General features: G+C 41.1%; 2 protein-coding genes across 2 annotated transcripts in view; one reads left to right on the top strand and one right to left on the bottom strand.

Annotated features, from left to right (window-relative positions):
- Positions 1-15,742, bottom strand: part of NBEA (neurobeachin) — a 609,173-nt gene that overhangs the window by 188,230 nt on the left and 405,201 nt on the right. Inside the window, exon 35 of the mRNA XM_081815498.1 lies at positions 6,389-6,525. Coding sequence (XP_081671624.1) covers positions 6,389-6,525 — 137 coding nt within the window. The remainder of the gene's footprint in view (positions 1-6,388; positions 6,526-15,742) is intronic.
- MAB21L1 (mab-21 like 1) lies at positions 2,240-5,119 on the top strand. Its single transcript, XM_006731285.3, has one exon. It carries the CDS (start codon positions 2,729-2,731, stop codon positions 3,806-3,808), a length of 1,080 nt encoding a protein of 359 aa, XP_006731348.1. The 5' UTR covers positions 2,240-2,728; the 3' UTR covers positions 3,809-5,119.

Here is a 15,742-nt window from a genome sequence, read left to right as displayed (position 1 = left end):
GAACGGCTCCGGGGCCTCCGCGTCCCAGGCTGCACGTCCTCGGCAACCGGTGGCCCAAGAAATCGAGGGACGAGGTCCTGGCCGAGCAACTCTGCTTGAACCCCGGGGAGAGCGCGCTGGCACAGGGGCCCGCGGCCCATGACGAGAAAGCGCGAGGCTCGGCTGCGACCTCACGTGGGCCCGGGTGGCCGTCGGGGCTAAGGGGTGCGCGGGCAGGGGCCCTGGCCTGGAGCAGACGTGGAGAACCCGAGGACACCAAGTAAGGTTTAAAATAACGGGCACACAGGGGGGGAAAAACCCCATGGGACAGAGAGAGGAAAGAAGGATGGCTCGGGAGTGCGGGGCAGCGGGAGAGAGGGGACCTGCGCTGGGTGAGGGCCAGACGTGGCTTTCCCCCCCAGAAACCAAGGCACATCTTCCCCTTCTTGGCCGAGGGTTCTCTGGTTCTGATTTGCCTCCTCTTCTTCCAACTGCCAAAAGGTAGCAGTGCATTCACCCGCAAAGCCTGCAAAGTGGGGAGGGGCTGTTCCCAATCCCTGCTCCTAAGGGAATGGAAGGTTCCTGGGGAATAGAGTAGATGGATGCCATGAGCCCCAAATCTACTGTACTGTCTTAAGCTAAATCGGAATCTATCACTCTTGGATAAGGAAAAAGTAAATAATAGATGGCTTTGTGATGCTTGTACCTGTGCAAAAATAAATAAATAAATAGATAAATAAATAAATAAGCAAGCAAAAGCTGGAGTAAAAAGTGGGAGCCCCGAATGAGATCTTGTTGAAAGCGGCTCTGAAAGGAAGTGCCAACAGACCTGTTACCGGGAGTTATAGGATTTTGCTGGAAATATTGTTAATTTTAAAGAGATGGCATCTAAATTAAAGGTAGGCATTAAAAATCTGCCTAGGTTTTTAAACCACTACACTACATAATCCCTAAGTGGTATTTATTTCCTTTCCTGTACATTAAGGACACAATTGGTATCACCAGGGAAAAAAAAAAAAACCCAAACCAAAAACATGTTCTACATAAATCCATTTCCCCCTCCTGTTTCAAGGTTCCAAAATGCAGAAATGTTGATTTCTTTCAAAGTTTTCCAAAATGATATTTAAATTTAAAAACGCTGGATGACTGCAAATTAGTTTTCTTTTAAAATCTTACCCGATTTTCCCTCAACCAAATCACATGAAATCATACAACAATTAGAAGTCTACCGTCAGGTCACCACTAAGGACACTTAAGAGAGGAGGTATAATTATATACATCAGTAAGCAAGCCAGAAACCCTAAACCTGAATATTTTCAGAACAGTTATCTGCCAGTAGGTCTCATCTCTATGATCTTGCCTTAATTTCACATATTAAAATACAGCTCACTATGAACTCACATTACAATAATCTCTCAATCACAGAGATAAGTTATTTTTAAAATATTTCTACCAGTGTGTACAAAACTTACAGTCCTGATTATGTTGGGCAAGTCTACCAAAGTACAAAGAGGGCTGCAGTTGGGGAGGGAGGAGTAATACTAAACATTTCTTAAACATCCTAACTTAAACTGGGGTAGACAGCATCTAACAAAGCAATAATTTTCAGATTCCTTTCAACAACTGCAAATGAGGGGAAAAAAACAGAGATAAAACACTGCATAACGTAAAACAAAACAAAAACAAAAAACTCCAACCAAAAACCCATTCTAACATACCGGAACATCCCCCAAATTACACAGGCATCAGTAGTCCATCTAAAGCCAACTTGCATATACATGAAAGAGCAAACTCTCAACCTGCATTTAAAAAGACCTCAAGGATTAACAGACATTAATTATCTCACTCTAAATGCAAGTTACTGACTTTTGTTTTAGAAGACCCCATCTAGTTCACTAATTGATGGATGACCATTAATACACCTGTATTTGCATTTCCGCGGTAAAAAGACAAGCAGGGTTTTCAACACAGAAGAGAACCACTTTGCCAAGTCTTTTTAAAACGTCAATATGCTTCAATTAATACCAAAGCTGAGAGATTCCTCTTGATTTCCAAAACTGTCTAGGTGGCCTGGGTGGTTTTCTGCCGGCAGCAGCCTCCTACCTTTAGTTTGTGTGCCTATATCCACGAGGGGGGATTAATTAGCCGGGCTGGAGCTGAAGGAGGCTGTCGTGACGAGCCCAGTGGCGATTGGCCGCCAGCCTGCCTGGCCCTGCCTTTATAATTTCCACACGAGTGCATCTGGGCTCTTAGACAAACCAACAGCAGCTTCTTCTGACATATACACACGCACACTCACCCCCGACACACTCAGCACACTTTTCCTCCATCTGATTAACAGTCCGGCACACACAATGATTACGGGAAAGCGTAAATAAATACGGAAAGGGTTGATTATTTTGACTACTGGAAGAGCTTTGCTGGGTCTCAGCGCAACTTTTGTTTTCATTACCGAGAAGGTGATCTCTCCATGCATTTCTCTCACACAAGGATTCTTTAAAAGAGGAAGAAAGACCGAGAGAGGGGGGAGAACAATCTTTCACTTTAAGACCGTCTGGGCTCAAAGATAAAAGGAAGGGGAAAGCAGCGGCTAGGACTCCACCGGGGCAACACATCGGAGAGCGTTCTGATACATTTCTGAGCGCGGCGGCCCGTTTCTCCACCGAAGTTGGCTCCAGCTCTAGCAGCCGCATTGGATCCCACAGCCTACTGCGAGACTCCGGTGTACAATCCGGATCTCTGCCCCAACATGATCGCGGCCCAGGCCAAGCTGGTATACCATCTGAATAAGTACTACAATGAGAAATGCCAAGCCAGGAAAGCTGCCATTGCAAAAACTATCCGGGAAGTCTGCAAAGTAGTTTCCGACGTACTTAAAGAAGTGGAAGTGCAGGAGCCCCGGTTCATCAGCTCTCTCAACGAGATGGACAATCGCTACGAGGGCCTCGAGGTCATCTCCCCCACCGAATTTGAAGTGGTGCTTTACCTTAACCAAATGGGGGTGTTCAACTTTGTGGACGACGGCTCGCTGCCCGGCTGCGCGGTGCTGAAGTTGAGCGACGGGCGCAAGAGGAGCATGTCCCTCTGGGTGGAATTCATTACGGCCTCCGGCTACCTCTCGGCGCGCAAAATCCGGTCCAGGTTTCAGACGCTGGTGGCTCAAGCCGTAGACAAATGTAGCTACAGGGATGTGGTAAAGATGGTGGCAGACACCAGCGAAGTGAAACTGAGAATCCGAGATAGGTACGTGGTGCAGATCACCCCGGCTTTTAAATGTACCGGGATCTGGCCGAGGAGTGCTGCCCACTGGCCACTTCCGCACATCCCCTGGCCAGGACCCAACCGGGTGGCGGAGGTCAAAGCGGAAGGGTTCAATCTCTTGTCCAAGGAGTGCCACTCCCTGGCCGGCAAACAGAGCTCGGCCGAGAGCGACGCCTGGGTGCTGCAGTTCGCCGAAGCAGAGAACAGACTGCAGATGGGGGGCTGCAGAAAGAAATGCCTCTCCATCCTCAAAACCTTACGGGATCGTCACCTTGAACTGCCAGGCCAGCCCCTGAACAATTACCACATGAAGACTTTGGTTTCCTACGAGTGTGAAAAGCATCCCCGGGAGTCAGACTGGGACGAGTCTTGCCTGGGTGATCGGCTTAACGGGATTTTGCTGCAACTTATCTCCTGCCTGCAGTGCCGGCGGTGTCCTCACTACTTCCTACCGAACTTAGATCTGTTTCAAGGCAAACCTCACTCGGCTCTGGAGAACGCTGCCAAACAAACGTGGCGGCTGGCAAGAGAGATCCTGACCAACCCCAAAAGTTTGGAAAAACTTTAGAGGACAATTTCAACAAGAGCCGAAATGTGATTACTCTTCTCAAAGACCTGATTCAGTGCAAACTTCCCGTTGGATTCCTAATATTCCATTTGTCAGTGCAAACAGTCTCTTCCTTAAAAAGGAGTAACAATACGATGTTTAGGCATCATCTCACCCACCCCTCCAAGGGGAGAAAAAGAAGTAGGGAAAGCGGATGGAGAAAAACCCAAACCCACAAGTATTAGAAGACTTCTTTACAAAGGATTTCCTAACTCCCTTGAAAAGTACACAATAACACTCGGAACACAACCGGCTGTAATGCAAGACCACAGTGAACACTCTGCCTAACTATCAAAGGATTATAGCAATCCTGGTGATTTAGGTGCATCTGTCTGTGAGTAAACACGATTTGGATATGCCATCTGAAGGAAAGTGTAATGTATATTTTGATTTGTAACAAATATTGTGATCTCACGTTGTCTTTGAAAGTGTGGATGTTGGTGTTTTGTGATTTGGTGAACAGAAGTTACATTGCCGTTTTGGAGACTTCCAGACATTTTCCACTAACAAAGATACCATTTAAAGGTAGATTTCCTCCTGGTACTTTTATCTGTCTTTGAAAGTGTCTGAACTTTAAAAAGTTTACATTTTGTTTCAAATATAATGCTTGTTCTATTTCTAACATTCCATAAATATACTTGAAATGTTATTTAAATATATTCAAAGAAATTTGAATTCAGCTTATATAATAACGCTTGAATATCTGAATTATATATTTGAAAAATGCACTTGAAATACACTGGATAACTACTTTTGTGATTTAGATTTTAATTTCTGTTGCTGGTTTTTATTTAATTAGAAGCTAATAAATGAAGTAAAATAAAAGTTGTTGTGTCTCACTTTAAATTGTTTTTCTATCAAAAGATGTAATGCTCCATTTTGAAAATTGAACCCACTCGAGTATTTTAAACACTTTGAGGAGTATGCTAATGAAATAATTAAAATTAAACCTTAATATCCTGAAGAAAACTCTGTACAGCTACAGAAGATAATGATTTACTTATAAGACTATTTTTTTCTACAACAGACACATTTAAATCTACCCTGGAAAGCCTGCTCTTCTGGATCAGTACTTCTGTAGCATTTTTAATACTATCAAGAAAAAATATGTCATGACGGTACAGACTGCTGAGTTAAAAATTAGACTAACTCAGAAAAAGTGAACTTAAAGTCATAATGAAAGTTTCAAAATTTGTATAACTATGCTAATCAAATAAAGATTATTTCTGACCATTTTATGTCAAATCCTATGTTATGCAGAAAAAGTGTTCCATTAGCTGTATAAGTTCATCAGAAATCTAAAATTTCTTTTGACTTCACAGAGCAAGCTAATGATAAAAGCGTAAAGACAAACTTTCAATTATTTAAAAATCAAATACACTACATTCAGACTCATTTTCAACGTTCCATCCTTTGAGAGCTGGTAGTGCAAGAAGTCCTTTGACTGTCCTTCCAAGTATTTTAATTGTCAACAAGTGCTGAGAGCGCTAATCACCTGCAGGCCTTAAGGTAGGTAGTTAATTCAGGCAGGGATGGATTTTGGAATTTCAGTTCCTCTTCTACAAATAGTGTTTTATAATAGTTTATGTAAAAATGACATCAATAATAAAGTTCTGGCTCTGTAGGCACATTTGTCTTTGACGACTTTAGAATAATTGCTTCTGATAAATACTGCAAAGGAAAATCTTTGCAAACTGATGCTTGAATATCTAACATGACCCTTGAATTCTTAACCTCAGAAAAAAAGTTTACAAACCGCACAGTAACATAAAAGTTAAAACAACAAACAAATTGGTTTCAATAGAAAGTGCAGAGGTGTAGAGCTGTCCTAATATCAGGTTTTAAAATCTACACGGTAAGATATAATAAACAAATAAATATTTATGTATTTCAAATTGTCCAAATAGGTATTTTTCTGGCATTACACCCACAGAAGAACACAAACTTTATAAACATCTGATTGCTAGTATATACTACCTATATACGTTTTAAATCAATGCTTCTCAGAGAATCAGTTTCTCTTACTCTTAAATTCACATGTAAAACTCATTCTTATCTCAGGAGATGAAAAATGGATGTAATAATGGAGATGAATTTCTATCTAAATGCTCTCCCCTCCCCCCCCCCCAGTTTCCTTACAACCTTTCAGTGAATAATAACTCACATTGCAATTTACACTTTTGGAAATTAAAAGTCATCTTAAGATATTTCAGAAGACCCCTCCTGGTCTTCCCAGAGAGCCTGGGATACTGTACCCCCAGACTTTGGAACAATTGGCTTACCTACCAAATTTACCCAAGTGCACACAAAGGCACTCATGGAGAGACTGTAATGTGCATGCTCTGGTAACACAGGATTTGAAACCATTAATATATTCTTCAATCCCATAAAATAGAGCATGTGTTATTTCATTCATTTTATTTCCTATGACAAAAATGGAAATGTGTTCCCCTCCCCCACTGTCATTTAAAACCAAGCAAAACTGAAAACCACTTCCTGCCACAAAGCCACTAGTACTGTACACGAATCACTCTAACTCACTTTCGTGTCGATCTTCTTGAAGGCAGGATCGTCCTCATCTACCTCGAAGTAGATTTCTGTCGTGGTGATGGAAAGAGTCCCCTTCGCCACTACCACAGGAGCGATGAGCTGGGCTGGGGTACTGAGAACCACTGGGCCTGAAAGACAAGGGCACCGGAGTCAGGCTCAGTCCCTGTGGCCCTCTCCTGCTCCCTCCCAAAGGGTGCTGCAGGTCTTTATATTTTTAAAGATGCGCTAAGAAAATGGTGCCTGGGTAACGCGGCCAGCATCTTTCATGTGAGATAAGTTCTGCTTAGCTTTCACACATTATCTTATATAGAGATAAATAATTCCATAAAACCCCAAGAGGTCAGGATGCCGAACAAGTGACCCTTAGCAAGCGAGTTAGTAACCTTCGCCTAGAAATCCTACAAATGCCCTGATTCTCCACGGAGCACCGCCGGCTTTCCGAGAGACCTTAGGCAGTCAGCACTGCCCCCGAAGACCAGCCATCGTGTAAAGCCGTTCCACTCGGCAGCAGCGTTCCCCAAGGATGAGCGGGAGGATGTGAAGGGGTATAGGATCTAAATATATAAATTCCACTGTACTAACGGGTTTGCATCTCGTAGGAAGATTAATATCGGCGTCCTAAGGCGCGCCACATCCACATACCCGCACACAAGGATATTAAGTTCATTTCTTCTGTAGAAAAGAACAAAAATCCTAACAGTGATCTTCTCACCGACAATCAGTCAAAAGTGATGAAATTGTAAGACGCTTGAACAAGAAGATTCTCAGAAAAGTGTCCGAAAAGTACTATCTCTCAACTAGAAACTAGAGAAACTAATCTTCAGTAAAAGAGATTTTTAGAAAATGTGCCTACTGAGGTGCTTACTTGGAATTCCCTCAATCTGAGTTAATGTTGAAAATTACATATTAGAATATAAATTCAAAGGGGATGACTTAAACGCCCCTTTAAGATTCCCCGAAAGGGGAGGCATTCTTTGCTATCCTGTACTTAAAATACAGACAAGGAAATCAGAACTTATTTTTTTCTCTTTTTCCTTCTTTCTTCCTTCTTTCCTTTCTTCCCCCCCCCCCAATTTTTCTTCTGTAGCAAGGGCGCATTATGTTCCCTTTCATCGCCCCCCACCCCCGCCCTGAAATGCATATAGTCAAATGAGTCACAGTAACAGTAGGATAAAGGCAATAAAAAATCAGGTCCCTTGCCGCCGCTCAGGCTCGGCCCCTCGGCGGCAGCTCCTCGCGGTGAGACCGGCTGGTACCGCCACCGCCAAGGCCACTGTTAGCAGGCCCGACCCGGCCAGGCGCGGGGACTGCAGAGAAGTTCACGTTTTCAGGGAGTAGCCCACACCAAATCCGCGACCGTCCTGCACAAAGCCGGGCCGTTTCTGCTGCGGGAGGCACACAGAGGAATCGGCCAGCTTCTGTCGCGCTGAACGGGGTGGATAAGAAGCAAACTGTGTCAGTGTCAGCCTTCACCCCCGATCGCGACCGCCTGGCTCAGACCAACGCCAAGCCTTTTCTTTTAGTTTACTGCTCTCTGTCCCCCAGGAGCCCGCACTGGGGGGCCGGCACCGGGGCGCGCAGACTCCCGGCCTGGGTTTCCGCCGCGGAGCCGAACGGAGTCGGGGTCCATCTCGGCTACACAAGGTTTTTCTTTCCAAAGGGCGAGGCGGTCGATCTGAAGCGCCACTTTAAAGGCTCATCAATCTTAATCTAGGTTGCTCAAGTAATTATGCCCGAATCTCTTGTACGATTACAAGTGGATTTGGGTTTCTATTCCCCAGGCCCTCCTTTGTGTTTATTGGAGGGTCTGTGCGCGCGCTCCGCGGCGCCTCCTGCCTCCCGCGCCCTCCTCGGAATCCCCCAACGCTCGGGCCGGTTCGAACCGCTCCCTTAACCCTTCAGCCACCAGGACGCTCCTTTGGATGCCACTTTTCACATTTCCCTTTTGGAGAAATCCAGAAGGCTTACTCTTGATTGGGGCGAGGTGAGAAAGAAGGTGCCGTGACATCGAAAACAGTGTCTTCTTATACGTCGTTGGGCCTTGCTAGAACCTCAGGAAAGTCGTCATTCTATACACAGGCCGCTAGTGATTTCTGGTTTAGTAGAGGTTTCTGGCATTTGGAGACGTAGAATGGTCACAAACATTTAAAATGGCGAACTATTCCTTTCTCTTAAAAAGTAATTTAACATATCCAATTAAGTTGGGGTGACATGAAAAAGAATCACTAAACACATTATCAAAACCATACACACTGATTTACTGAAATATATTACGACTTTTTAAGGACACATTTCCGTGAACTTTTAACGGGGAACACATTCTCTCTACTTAATTCTCTGCCTTTCTGAAAGGAGACTGCGCTTCTGATTGCTTTTACTCCAATCTCATTCTATTGAATTGAGATTTTCTGGGGGTTTATAAAAGGACTTTGAACTGGTCCTTCTTTAAGAAAGAAGCGTCATGAAATATTCATCCTTCATAGTGTGTCATTTTTACCCCTGTCCTTTGGAAATCTCCAGTTACAACTTCCAATTCCATAGCATGTTTAACGAGCACTGAGTCTTTTTGTTGTAGCCTTCAGGGAGCAAACCGCCGCAGAGAGAATACAGAGTTAAATCCACTACAGCAATAGAGAGGGGATTATGTTTTAATCCCTTTTGGGGGAGTCTCTGGATTTTAGGGATCTGATATTAAAATGTTTACATAAGGCACCATCACAAACCAGCAGATCTTCCATGGAAAGCCTGGGATCCCTGTCCAAATAAAAATAGTTTAAAAAGGGCAGCGTCTCTGGATGCCAGAGAGATGGCAATGTAGCAGATTCTGTTCTAGAAGATAACTGGGTACAAATTTAACCTCCTAACTTTGCTTGGTGTAGTGAGTGCAGGACTGAATGTAGATATATCCATTCCAATCACTACTAGAGCAATAAAAGGATATGTTATAATAATGTTTTCAAGCACACACTGAAGTAAAGCGATGGCTATTAAAGGGCAGTTAAACAAATGGATGGGACCAAACCTCCTCCCCTGTATTGAGGCATACAATACAGTCGTTTAAAATTCCACCATGCAAAGTGGTAACTAAAGGAACAATAAGTGTTATTTACTTCTAGCACTGGCAACATAATGTTTAAGAAATATTGACCCATTACTATTTTTGAAAGGATAGGGATATTACTTGACATTAATTTAAATGCTAATTTAAAATCTGAACTAGAACAAAGATCACCCAAGCATAAGGAAAAGAATCTTCGAATGAATGAACTTCTCTTTAGAGTCACAGCATCTTTAATCAGCTGAGATGGTAAACCTAGAGTCGAAAGTACATATGTTTTATATTTGAAAAGGGAACTATTCATCAAATATATTTTAAAGGTAGAATGTTAAAAAATACTTGTGGGTTTGGAGGATTCTACTGAAAACAAAATTCCAAGTCTGGAGATCTCACTAATACATCAACTTTTTAATAGAGCTTTATAGTTTACAGGGTTCTTTTATATGATTTTTACTTAACCACTAGTTCAATATTCACAGTTTTGGGGGCTATGGATGTGTCAATACTCTCCTGTCAAAGATCACCAGGAGCACATCTCTAGTTGAAGAGGTTGGGTTTACTGCTCATCGCAGTGAGGGAGACACGGGCAACTTAGTAAGGGTGTCAAAAAGGACTTTTGTAGGATCGAGGCTTTGGTGAAGTGATTCTGGGAAGGGTTCAAGGAGCATGGCTTTGCTCTGGATTGGGCTCTGTCAGGAAGCAGGGATAATTCTGCGACTATGGATCTTAATCAATCTCATTTAGAGGGAGGGAGGACCCAATCTAGGCTAACGCCCTAGTTAGCAGAGAAGCAGTCGTCCCTCATATTAAACAGGACATGGGGGGATGTTCAGTATTCAGGTGGTCTGCAGAGTGACCTTGCTTTTGTCTATGCTTCCACTAAATTGTAGAGTTGTTTTTTTGCCTCACATCATCATCACGAGACCTTGTCTGATCCTGGTGTTCTGGGAGGTTGTTTATGACTAACAGGAGAACATCAAGGCCTAGCTGTGAGTTCCAGGCTAGCTCCTGACAATACGAGCTTCCTTATAAGGGTCAGGCTAGTTTCCAGAGGTCAAGGACTGCTTTTCTTTTTCTTACATACAGAAATTAGTCATTTTTAGGGGTGTCCATAACATTCTAGGTATTAACAGACAATTACGGCAATTACATTTTCAAACAAGGCTAAGATTTTTATGAGTTTCAATATAAAGTACAACAAAGAGTATACAGGGACAAAGAGTTGAAGTTTAATTAATATTGGCATCATTACAATTATTTGATGAATTTCAATTGGCCAAAACTATATTTAGTGTACATGAAGTTACAATGTATTTTAGAATCACTTGAATACTTTCTAAACTTAGTTTAATATTAATAAAAGTTTTATTAACTATATAGATTTTCTCTGACCTCAGTTACTTCGAAACCACATGCTCAATTTGCTTTAGAAACACTTAAAAGACAATTATTTGGGAATAATAAACATTGACTAATCTTTATAAATTATTAAACTTAAAATCCTGACATTATTTAACCTGAAATCCTTTGTGTTTAGTGCAAAAGTATATCATTCAAAAAATTTTTAAACAAAAATATAATGAAGAAATAATTCTTACAGTTATTTCTATACTGTGATACAATTTGTATGAAAATTACTCCTAGCATGAGTGACTGAACATATGTAAAGTATCTACCTCCATTGGACTTCTATCATTTCTAAGTATGGCAATATAATTTAAAGAAAACATTTCTTGGGAGGCCTAGGTGACTCAGTCGGTTAAGTGTCTGCCTTTGGCTCAGGTCATGACCCCAGGGTCCTGAGATAAGCCCTGTGTCCTGTTTTTCCTTCTCCCTCTGACCCTATCCTCTGCTTGTACTCTTGCTTCTGCTCTCTCTCTCAAATGAATAAAAAATCTTAAAAAATAAAGAAAATATTTCCCCCATAGAATTAAAAGAATAACATGCTTTAATCTCAAAACAACTTAAAAAGAAACCAATGAAGAATACGAAAAAGTTGGGACTTTGTTTTGAAAGTCTAGGAAAGCTTTAGGCACAAAGAAAATGGAGGTGTTTGTGTGTGCCTGGGGGAGAAGGAGTTGGGAGAAATGTTGCAGAAGATCTGAGATTTCTGTCATCCAGGATAGTTCCCTGGATTTCAGGCATTTGAAATGCCCCAAGAAAAAAGAAAGTATAGTAACAAAATTTCTAGACAATGACTCTTTTCTTTATGTACAGAGAATATTGATAGTGGACCAAATATACTACCAGAATAATAGTCCTTTGAGGTTTTCAAAAACTTCTTGCATGAAAGTAGTTTATGCTTGAGTTTATGTTATGTTTATGCTTGAGTCGAAAAACTAATAGAACCACAAATAGAATACGTAGCTCAAGAATTATGAATTTAACTTCCAGCATTATTCCCTCCCACCCTAACACACACACACACACACACACACACACAATCCATTACAAACCCCAATTTTTAAATAGATTTTTATTTACTTATTTGTCAGAGAGAGAGAGTGCTTGCGCGAGCACAAGCAGGGAGAGCAGCAAGTGGAGGGAGAAGCAGGCCTCCCACTGAGCAAGGAGCCTGATGCAGCACTGGATCCCAGGACCCTGGGATCATGACCTGAGCTGAAGGCAGACGCCTTACCAACTGAGCCCCCAGGCATCCCTACAAACCCAAATTTTATACAAACTCACTGTGCCCAAGAGACTTCTTCATGCTCTTTGGTGACTTCTTAAACATAATCTATCTTTAGATTGAGATGCACAATAACCAATCATCTCCATAGTGCACTGGTTTCCTTAGATGATTACTGTACAAAATGAGACAAGTGTTTAAGAACCACATCAATGTTTTCAGAGCTGAGTAAACCTACCTCTGGGTAAAACTCAACACAGTCTGAAACAGAAACAGAAGAGTGGAGCCTTCTACATAAGAGCAACGGAAGACTGCATTTTAACAAAATATCTGTTCATCATGGTAGAACACTTATTTTTGCACTAATATTATCTAACACCTCATCTTATTTAATGTGCTTATAACAAATAATTTTTAAAACTACCAAGAGATAATCTGATAGGCTCTAATTTTAACTTAACATTTAGGTTTTCCAATTTATTTGTAGAACAGATAATCTTACGTTAAATATAAATCAACAAACCTAGTGCATTTTCTACAAAGGTAATGAATGATTTTATAGGGAAAAAAGCTTACAAAGCATATATAGTCTAAGTAAAATATAACTGAGTTTTTTAGCACAAAAATATCCTCAAAACAGTGATAGTTTTAATGTCCATTGTGATAATTTGTTCTGCCTTTTGATTCAATAGGTGTTCCAGATGAGATTTGTGTTTCTAGTTATATCACATTTAGTTCAACATATGGAATACATTTTTCACTTTTTGGAAGGGTAGTGACTCTTTTATGGCACTAGGATATCACTTAATGATTGAGAAGAGTAAATTCCTACTAGACTAGATGATTGAATAAACCAGAGGAGATGATTTAAATCTATTGGACTAGGAAGTACTCTCTGTATCCCTTGGTTGGAGTAAGTGTCTTGCCTTCATGTTCCCATAGTTTCCTGGGTGCATCTTTACAGCAGCCTTATAATATATTAAATATATGTGTTTAGAAGTCTCTTTCTCTCATTTGGCATAGGTTACTTACAGAAAGGGGCATTATCTTCTTATCTAACACAGTATCTGTCACATAGTATGCAATCTGTTTTTATGGAATTGCAAATAGAAAATGATATACACCAATGTCACATTTGTATGTTATAGCAAAAAGACCACTTACATTAACAGATCACATCCTTTCTATTTTTCTGGAATTGATTTCAAATTGTTCTTTAAAAATATGAAAGACACCGCATTTTGGAGAAAACATAAATAAAAGATGCTGAAAACCGACAAGAGTTATAATGTAATTGGTCAATCTAGCTAGGTCCCATGCATACCATTATTTTTTTAAATGGCATAATTTTATAACTGCCATATCGTTCCTACTAAGTTGTTCCCTCCTTGTGAATTAAATGCTTAGAGAGACATATTTAACTCAGCATTCATTCATTCATTCATTTATGTAATCAACAAAAATTACTCACTGTTTTTGGTACTAAGAGAGCATATAGTAAAGTATAAGACATGAATTTTACTCAAGAGCTTGTAGTACATAGTAAAGATAAATACATAGGAATGATTAGGACATAAGGGAGGAAAGGTAGCTAAGGATTGTTAAAGCACTTTACATGAATTGATCTCCCTTTTTCCTCATAACAACATACCTATGAGAGAGGTACTGCTATTGTGTCCATTTTACAGATAGAAAATGAGACTAAGTGGTGAAGTAATCTAGGGAAGGTCATACAACTAGTAAATGGTAGAGACAAGATTCAGACCTGAATGTCTGACTTCAAAGTCAGGGTATTTAACTGTTATGTGTACTGCCTCCCAACAAGAGAGGGCCAGAAAAATATTCCACAGACATTCACTGAACTGTGATGATTTTCATCCAGCATTTTTGGTGGGTAGGTGTAGTTGGGACAGGATGATGGCTGTGGCATTTGAAGTGAGATGTAATAGATGGGGAGGATGTGGACATGTGGATATGAGAGGGAAGAGTGCTGTAAGCAGGGCAGAAGAGTTTGAACAAGCACACAGACGCAGTACATGAACAGGAATAAGTAAGACTGGCCAGTGATTAGGACGTACAAAGTCGGGGGGTGGGGCGGACAGTGTGAGATGCAGCTGAAAACACATATGTTGGGGCGCCTGGGTGGCTCAGTCGGTGAAGCATCTGCCTCCGGCTCAGTCATGATCCCATGGTCCTGCAGTGGAGCCCCACACTGAGCCCCACATCGGGGGCTCCCTGCTCAGTAGGGAACTTACTCCTCCCTTTCCCTCTGACTGCTCTGCCTGCCACTCCCCCTGCTTGTGCTTCTCTCTCTGTCAAATATGTAAATAAAATCTTAAAAAAAAAAAAAAAAAAGGAAAGAAAACACATCCATAGCTGTGAATGTGAGATGTTTCCAGAATGTTTAAGGAATCAAAGATTAAAGCTCAGGTATTAACAGTGTGTGGAGCAGCAGTGTTCATGCGGTGAAGAGGGTTAAATATACAGCTCCTTGCTAGAAAATTCACATAGGAACATTTGTCCATCCTGACTGCATAAGAAATGAAGGTTTCGTAGTTTGGAGAAAAAGGAAAATCTGTCATTGATCTTGATGCCCTCCTCTATCTAAAGACTTTTCTGCCTCCACCTCTGTCAATACCTCTTTTTCTCCAATTTCAGAAAATGTATCTTCCATCCTGTTCCAACCAGTTACTCACTCTACCTGGGATTTCGTCCTACTTATCTTGCCTCCCCTAGTTACTGTCTTATCTTTGTCCCTTCCCTCCTTTGTTAAGCTTCTAGACATCAGTTGCTTCCTCTTAGTTCCTCACTCTTATTCACTCCTTTTGGTGTCACTCTCATCCTTTACTTAGGCCAAATTATACATAATTCATATAAATGAATTAATATGTTAAAAGCTTGGAAAAGTCTATCCATCAATTAAAAAAACACCAACCTGTGTAACATTTTATATTTAAACCCAGAATTTTCTAAACACATTTAGCTATACTTTTCCCCCTCATTAACATATTTCAAAACACCTGTGTTCCAAGGAATATCAGTTTGAAAAATGTTGAACGAGAGTTCCCTGACTTCTAGACCATACTAGTCGCTATTGTTCTTTTACTGCTTGACTTCCTTCTTGGTATCCTTGGTGGGCTCTGACTTTGGCCTGCTGCTCTTCTCCCTATATATTTTCACTTTTCTTGGGTGATTTCAGTGGTTTTAATTGTAAACTGCATGTCCAGCTTGGCTCTCAAATTCCAAACCTTTATATTTGACCAAGCTGGACCAAGCATCTTCACTCTCCTCTCCCCTGAAACCCTGTGTCTTCACATTCTCAAACACATTTAACAGTTCCTATATCATTCCTTCTCCCAGGCCAGGTTCTCCTCATTCTTACTCCACACAACCAGCCCCTTATCATAGTCCCTGACATGTTAGTGTTGTTTTGAGGCTGTCCCCTTTGCTTTCTTTGCCACCACCAATTGAGATTTAGTTCAGGCTCTCATCACCTCTAGTTCAGACAACAGCCTTTTACCTCAAGTTTGGGCATCCTAAAACACTGAGCACACAGTGGCCTGAGTGATTTAAAAAAAAAAAAAAAAATATATATATATATATATATATAAAGATTGGATCTTATCATTGCCATACTTAAAATCCTTCATTGTCTCAT

Source organism: Leptonychotes weddellii, chromosome 3 (assembly GCF_054177405.1).
Source record: "Leptonychotes weddellii isolate Sample4059 chromosome 3, ASM5417740v2, whole genome shotgun sequence".
NCBI lineage: Eukaryota > Metazoa > Chordata > Mammalia > Carnivora > Phocidae > Leptonychotes > Leptonychotes weddellii.
Note: the sequence above shows the minus strand (reverse complement) of the source record. Positions and strands in the feature narration are given on the sequence as shown.

What these genes read in the sequence shown, in the direction of transcription:
- MAB21L1 (XM_006731285.3), top strand. Translation starts at nt 2,729, where the DNA reads ATGATCGCGGCCCAGGCCAAGCTGGTATACCATCTGAATAAGTACTAC.